This window comes from Ooceraea biroi, chromosome 3, assembly GCF_003672135.1.
Source record: "Ooceraea biroi isolate clonal line C1 chromosome 3, Obir_v5.4, whole genome shotgun sequence".
Classification (NCBI taxonomy): Eukaryota; Metazoa; Arthropoda; class Insecta; order Hymenoptera; family Formicidae; genus Ooceraea; species Ooceraea biroi.
The window spans coordinates 4212171-4220612 of NC_039508.1; the positions used below are offsets into that span (position 1 = coordinate 4212171).

At 46.3% G+C, this 8442-nt stretch overlaps 1 protein-coding gene across 1 annotated transcript; it reads left to right on the plus strand.

The window, feature by feature from the left end:
• Window positions 1-1265: 1265 nt before the first annotated feature.
• LOC105286072 lies at window positions 1266-7689 on the plus strand. The gene has a single exon (XM_011350713.2). It carries the CDS (start codon window positions 1523-1525, stop codon window positions 2519-2521), a length of 999 nt encoding a protein of 332 aa, XP_011349015.1. The 5' UTR covers window positions 1266-1522; the 3' UTR covers window positions 2522-7689.
• Window positions 7690-8442: the final 753 nt, after the last annotated feature.

Sequence of the window (8442 nt, forward strand, 5' to 3'; positions counted from 1 at the left end):
AAAGACCTATATTTCAAGAAAGTTTTATTAATACCGTTTATAAATCATTTCCACATGAGAGTATTAATAGGTTTTGCCAGGCATGGCAAACGCTTTCCCCGGTGCGCATTTGACATCACGACCTGGAAAGTTTCGCAAGGAAATTATTTTCGCTCCTGTCTTGCGAAACGTATTGTATTCTATATACTTGCCACATATCCATTAATATAACACCTGTGTGTTCATTGTGCATAATATATTGACAGTTTAAAAATGTGATTAGAATCGTTTCAGCATTATACAGCAAATATTTCTCTTACTTATTTGTTTTTTTTCTAAAATTTCAATCTTCTTTAATAGCCTGTCGTTATCAAGAAATAATTATGTAGGAACCGAAATTTTATCTGTAAAATATAAAAGATGTAAAACCAAATTTTTAGAAGAAATTCGTTAGAATCTGCCTTAATACGTAATGTTACAACGAACTAACAAATGGTAAGACAAAAGCAGAGAAAACAGAGAAAGTCTCCGTCCGCTGACGAGATAAAATGTTCGAAGAGAGATCGCGCTCATTAAAATATATTGTATATATATTTTATTATATACTAAATGATTTTAAACATTCTGCAATAAAAATCATTTATCGTATCATTTACATTAAATAGAGAGGATACTATAATTATAATAATCATAAAAATAATTCTGTCAAAAAAATTAGATGAAAAATAATCACTGAACTGAAAAGTTGACATCAAGTAAAATTCAAGTAATTGTTCATCGTGATCATCTGAAGAAGAATTGGGATTGGGGGATCCGTATGAGTATCCCACGAGAAAGAGAAGAGAGAAAATCCAATTAACGCAAAAAGAGAGCGCGGGGATGTGAAATCGTAGCTGGTCGGGCGGCGGTTGCATATCTCCAATGTCAAGAACGCGGCGCCCGGTCTCGTGACCGTGCGTGCCACTCGATCGAGCATTTTTCTTTTTTCCCGCGATCGCCTTTTGACTCCGGACGCGCAGGGCCCCGGGAGAGGAGCCCCCAGCGAAGAGAAGACGAAGGAAGACGAGGGGCGTGTCCGGTCGCGCGGCTTCTACAAAGAGATGCCCACTTCCCAGTGGACCCCTTCCACTCCTCGGGGATCCCCTTCCACGTGGGTCCCAGGACTCCGTCGGTCCGTCTCGTCGTTCCCCCTACCAGCGGGCCCTAAGAAAACCGGGCGGCATGGTCCAGACCACGAGATCGCCAGGTAAAGCCAGTTTACGCAACGCTTCCGTACGCGAAGCATACACGGTGGAGAATCGCAGACGGAAGCCTAACAGAAAGGTTGACGGACGTACCTCTGGCACGAGAGACGTCTTTGCGTCATCCACAGTATCGTTCGCACCGGCATCACTGCCGATCGATCGATTGGACAACCACAGAACTTTGCAACAAGGACGATGACAATCGGTTGAGAGTGTTCGTGGTCAGAATTCTGAGAGACACGTTATGATATAAGGTCGCCGGATAGCCCGATATCGATCTCTGACACGTACATACGAGGATGACTTCCTACGCGACGTTCCAGCAGTACGACCTCCTGGACTCTGAGGGTTACGGGTCGGCCAGCAGTCCGGAATCGAACCCACGCGGCAATTGGCACCATCAGGATATTTATCCACAGCCACCGCGGTCCAGAGGCAGCAGCTGTGGCAGCGTTAGTTCCGTTGACAGTCATCACCAGCAAGAGTATCAGGAAATCGGTGGTGCTCCCAATGGCAGCCTTCACGTGACCGCTAGCTTCAACTTTGGCGATTTTTACGAGGGTTACTATCAGGAGGGTAACTGCCGGAACGAGCATCAACCGCCGTTGAATGGCAACGGCGGTAGGAACGCGAAGGAGCATCACGCCAAGGTGATCTTCAGGATGAACGAGCAGTGCCCGGTTTACGACGACGCTGCTTCCAGGATGGGACTCAACGAGAGTACCGTGAGTAAGCAGGACTCGGCAGTATACATGCAGAAGATGGAGCATCACCCTGCGGGAATTTTCGCAAATACCAGGACCGACTTCGATCAGGGTCAGGAGGCTGGCTTTGCTACGAAAAACTATGCGAAAAGTGGCGCTTACCATCCGCGAAACGAGGCTCACCCTTATGCTCCAAGAACGGATGTCCTTTACTTGGGTGCCGCTTACGCCATGCCGAGGAACGAGATTGGCCTGTCGAGCAGTCAACCGAGCAAATGCGATCAATTGAGGTATCACCATCAAAGGAGCGACAACCATCACGTTCTGCCAGTGGAATACGTCGGCCAGAAACCTAAAGAGGCGACGATGCAAAAGATGAAGAGCGGCGCGCCTGGTATTGAGGTGCTGAGGAAGAGGAGACTGGCGGCTAATGCCAGGGAGAGGAGAAGGATGAACAGTCTGAACGACGCTTTTGACAGGTTGCGGGACGTCGTGCCGAGCCTCGGTAACGACCGAAAGCTCAGCAAGTTCGAAACGCTGCAAATGGCGCAGACCTACATAGCCGCGCTCTACGAGCTACTGCAGCGCGAATGAACACGTCCGGCGACATGGATTGTCTTCTGAAAAGGGGAATGTTCTGCCCTGCACGCGTCCCCGCGATGGCCTAGAGTCCTCGAAGATCGCGAAGCATCGGCTTTGGAGCCTCACGAGGATCCATCTTCGTGAAGAGACCGCAGCAATCCGGATGATGAAGAAGCTCACAGCTGTGGGGTTAATTGAAATCGAAGTCGATTTCGTCTTTGTGGCTTTTTGAGAGACGTTCCTGCATCCCTGCTCGAGTCGCTGCAGTTCGGAGAAATGCAAATTGAAAGATTGCTGCTCAATCCTTCGACGGGAACGATCGGGCGCACGACGAAGCCTTCCCTCGACAGACTTCAACGTCCGCAGGTAATGACGAATTGTCGAGATGCGAGACGAGACAGCTCGCTCGCAGGAAGCATGAATTAACGAGCGACCTGGGAATCTCGAGACTTCATTAACTTGTAAACGAGTCACTCGACCACGGCGGTATCGAATGCGAATGGTATGTAGAAAAAATATCGGTATTGCTATCGATCAAGACTTCTTCGATCCACTCGTTACAAATTAGCTTGATCTGTTTAATAAATTTGAGAAGCATCAACATTTATGTCATCATCGTTGTAATAACATATTATTGAAACAATGTAACGTATCGGCTTACGATTCAATGTTCATCAAAGATACTGCGTTTTAACGATAAGATAATCTATTTTATATCATTTTTATTTCATTCGGGATTAACACACTTGCATGAATTGACTAGAATAATTACTTTGGCTCTCGAAAATATGATTAATCTTTGTATCTCGCCGTTGAAATATTACGAACGATACGTAAATGGATTATCTTGCGACGTCAGTAGCATTCCGCCGACGATAGTTTGTGTCAAAACTAGCCGATTACGAGGATCGCCGGATAAAAAGCCGCTTTTAATTGCACGCGTCAGGTTTAATCGAGCGCGTAAGTTTAGCGCCGCGCGGTAATTCATCGTCGGTACTTATCCCTGCGCCGCGACGCATCGCTGCGGGATTCCGGGACGTTTTTCCAATCGGCCGTGATAGGATCGGAACGAAGAGCGGAAAAAGGTGCGACTGACCGGTCGAGGATCCTCCTGGAGGAACAACCTCGAAGATCGCGACGTTAAACACGCAGTTACTATATTCCGCATCAACGACAAATTTTGGATTATCCATAAATCCGTTTTGCGATCAACATTATAGAAGAATGCAACTTTATGTATCATTGTTACTTTATGTATCATTGTTATTGTCATTGTTAACAGGATGACATTATGTTCCTTTAAACTCATTTTTTAATCTCTTTGACAAATCTTCTAAATCTTCTTAAAAAAGTAGCTTGCGTAATTTCGAAATACTGATTTCGCGAATTGCTGCTGAGATTATTTAAATAATCACAAGAGGTAACGAGAAACGTCGCCGATCTGGTACGAGGTACTACAGATAAGTGGATAGTAGATACCAGGGCGCATAAAATGTGATCGTTGACTGTAATACCGAGAGTGGTTCCTCGCCGCTATCGCCATGCCTAGCTAGAACCTAGCGGGGGCGTACTCGCCTCGAGTTTAATTGTAAATAGGCACCGTCGTGCATTGTCGTCCGCACGAGGCACCGTGTAAATATCTGATTCAAGGCGCGTCTAACTTATTGCGAGGCTGTATAGGTGATGCTGTACACGCAGGCACGCGCATTATGTACGTGCGTGCATTGCGGGGGCAGAGATCGTTCTCTCCCCGCTCTCGCACGCGTACGTGCGCACGTGCGTGATCATTCATTGATGATGCCTCGAGTTAGAGATAGGTATCAATTAGAAGTTCACCCAGAAAGGGCACTATGGTCTGGAGAAAAGTACACGGGAAAATTTTTAAGATTGTATATTAAGAAAAAAAAAATTTATATAGAGCACACGTATGGAACTTCAAAAAGTGGAAGTTCCTGAAGTGAAGTTTACTGAACATATGTACCGAATTGCGTAATCGATGTGTCTCGCGTTGTTCCCTTCCCGGATGAACTCTCTACGATTTTTCACGGGTTTTGAGAGAAATATTTAGCATTACGTCCGCCTCGTGTTACCTGAGTATTTACTTGTAGCTACTGCTCAATGGCAATTACTAAGATAAATGTAACAATAAATTATCTCGGAAGCGATTGCGGGTCGATTCCTAATCGCTTTAAACGTAGAGATCTCACGCTCAGTATGGCGAAAAGTGCGCTCGTACATTCTATGATTAGAGCGAGAAACTGAATCGCGAGATGAGACGCGATAAGCCCAAGTTATCGATATCGATGTTGTCGATAGCTGCTTAGATGGTGCCGTCGGGTATTAATAAATATGATTACAATTATCAGCGGATCGCAAATCATTATCATCGCAGTTCGCAATGCAACAGATAGCAATCAAAACCAAGTACGATACAATTACGTGTTTACAATTAACAACTAGTTTCTTCTCTCTCGATCTATTTTTTGATGTTCGGTTGATTGTTAACGATAAACACCGTTGAGCCAAGATCCCCTTCGAAACGCAGGGTGGACGCACAATCGATTCTCCTCTCGATCGAGCCTCGCGACGTACTTTTCGTGTTGAATGCGAGACGACGCGTGACTGGAATAATCTCATCCGGCCGCGATTCAAGTCGCGACGCACCTCTCGCGCAATTAGGGATATGCAAAAATCGCGGGACAAATGGCGGCGGCCGGCCACCTCCACTTAGCAGTCAATCACAATTAAATACAATTTTGCGCGGGCCGCGGGGCCCGGTAATGGCGCAAAAAGAGAGCAAATTGAAATCTCCTAGCTGACAGAATGATAGATGGTACCGGCCAGACGTGAGTAGGCACGAGAGCGACGGAGAGAGGTGTAAAAGAGGAAGAAGGAAGAGAGAGGGGAGAGAGAGAGAGAGAGAGAGAGAGAGAGAGAGAAAGAGAGAAAGAGAGAGCGGGGAAGATGAAGGGAGAAAAGCGGAGAAACAGTCTTTCTTCCATTCCGATGTGAGAAAGCTCTTCCTCTTTGTTCCGCGAGCGGATTTGCGAGAAGGAACGAAAACGTAGAGAAGTAAGTCGGGAGCCGTGATGATAGCGCCACCGCGCGTAGCTGATTTCTCTCGCTAATATCGCTAATCCTCTCCATCTGTTGTGAAGATGAGGATCTGATCTTTGCACGGAGCAGCGGTAATTTATATCGATCGGAACGGAGAGAAAGAGACGGGCGGCTGGCTGGTTGCTGGGGTGCTGGAAGCTCATTCTCTCCCTTCTTTAACCGCGATCATTACAGCAGCGCCGTTTAGAGTCGCGGATTAGTTACGCGCGCGCTACGAAATAAAGCGCGATGATTATCCACGATGATAAGCGGAGCGTACAATCATCGAGCGGCGCTTTTACTCTCGTAAAGCTCTCGTGAATGCATAAATACGAATCAGCGGCGGAAAAAAAACGACGGATTTTGATTGACGCATTCGTAATTTCAATGTATGCCGTTTTCGTTAAACGGTTTTAGCAAACTATATGCTCTCTCTCTTTTTAGCTCTATGTAAAATAAATAGATGTTCTTCCGTGCGAAGAACTCTTGTTTGATACCGTGCGATCTCGAAATTGTCGCAAAACAATGCGTATTACTATCGCGAGGGGAGAAAAAGTTGGTGTGCGCGGCGCCGCCGTGATACAATATTTTACAGTCGTCATATTTCGCGTATCCCATCACGGTCCCGTGCGCGTTGTAATGACAGTATTATAGAAGGGAAGAACGATAAGTCGCGCGCTCATCCACCTGCTCGGTAATCAAATCGCGAGATTAAATTGCCGACGATTTCGCGTGTTCGAGGGGAGAACGTACTGGGATGAGGGTGCACGTACGCGTCCCGAGACATTATCATTCAATTGGCGCCGCTACTGTCGCGGATAAATCACGTGTAATTAGTGGCAAAACAACGAGCGAGCGTCAATTAATTTCATTATAAACAACGGGGCCTTTGTCCACTCTCTGATGCGAATGTATTTCCCGGCTACGGCGGCTTCCTCAATTACGGCGCTGGAGATTCATTCGACTCGTGCTGGCGATCGAACTATGTCGAGGGAAGAGCGAAAGGAGGACAGTGGCGGTAATTATTCACTGTTCACCGGTTCACGGGGCCCCTTCCGAGGGGGTGAAATGAACAACGACGTAAACAGATAGGAGGATAGGTGGAGGGAGAGGAGGAGAGAAGAGAGATACGTCGACACGAAAGAAGGAAATATCTTAAGTAATATCAAAGCGCGAGGAGTTGGCTGCGTTAATGGTGAACCCCAGACCCACATGCGCGGGCCCCCCTCGGCCCCCATACTCGTGTACGATACAACAATACACGCAAACGCTAATCAGTCGACGTTCAACGTCTTCATCTACGCCTGCCGTGCATCAGCCCAGCGCGCGCTTCCCTCTATCAGCACGATTTGTCTTCCGTCGCGGCCTGACGCGGCTCCAAGGCCAAGGACAAAGTCCCGCGAAGTCGAGCCTGGTAGCGGGGTAGGGAAATTGAAGTTGCGACAACGCGAACCGGCTCTTATTAGATCTATTCTACCTGATTGCTGCGAATTGTAGCAAATAGTGGTATCGCTGGCCACTTTTTTAGTCGTTCCTTCTGGCGGCTTTAACAGCATTCGGCCGCTCCTCCGAGAAGAACAGGAGTCGCTGATATAATTATAATAATTTGATCATAGATAGTTGTACGAGGAAAGAATTATGCGAGAACAGAGAGCGTGATTTCTTTTGCGTTTAAGCGCGTAGCTCGAGCCAAGTGATTAATCACACTTGAGACTTGAATCTAGCGATAACGGTGAAAAAAGGGATAAACTGCGATCGCGATCTACCTGTTGTACAATGATCTCTTTTGTGCCTCCCTCAGGCACGAAGAAAGATAATTTTCCTCTTCACGGCAATCTCGCGCACGAAAGGGGAACTTTTTCGAAGACTGTATTTTGCATTGTTGGCACTGCCGTCGAGTACCTTTGTAAATAGATTGTTTGTTTTTTTTGTACCTAGATACGAGTTCCACTCATAAGAGAATTAGCTCTATGCGGCCTGTATAAGATTAATGAAATAAATTCCCACCAATAATGTTCCTCGATCAAGACCAAATGTATTTAAGAATGTGCAATGTTAATAAAGAAAAACGATTTTTTGGAACATCTCTGCGTCGTTATTCACTTTCCATCTTTGACAAGATACCAATCAACCTTATCTATTTGTATCTCGTCGTAATTTATTATTTGCAGCAATGTTTTTACACTTTTATGAATGTAAAATTTTCCTAAATTATATTTATTAATATATTTATTAATTCTTAAATTATCAAGAAACTTTTTTTTAAACTCCGTCCATCTAAAGTTCCGAGAAATAAATAGAATCTAAATCACAATGCTACGCCGTAGTTTGTCACGAGGGGGTCAAAACGTCTCGTCGGTCCTCGTCGCTGGACGGCACGAGAGAGAGAATTATGCAGATGCGGCTATGCGTTTCGACTGGATCATCGTAGGCAACACTCGTAAGTATAATATCGAGTCTCGAAAATTATCAAAATCGGTCCGATCCTGGCCCGCCATAATTTCTATCTCGCGAGACGTGGAGCCGATCGACGAGACGCGAGCAACCCGACCAGACATTCCGGCGGGATGCATAGAAGATGCATATTCCGTCTCGACTTCAGGCACCGCGAGCAGGGCGGCAGGCTCTAAACTGTTCCTTGAGGCCATCGTCTTTTTCTAGGAAGTCTAGGATAATAACTGACCGTAAATGCGTGGCGGCTAACGTTTACCGCGAAAACTAGCCTAGACATTTCCAAAATATCCGTGTCGAGCGTGTGCCAGCAGCTATATGCAGAACTGGACCCTTCTTCAGCTTCGCGGAGACGTCCCGAGACTCTCGTCGCCCGTCTCGACGTT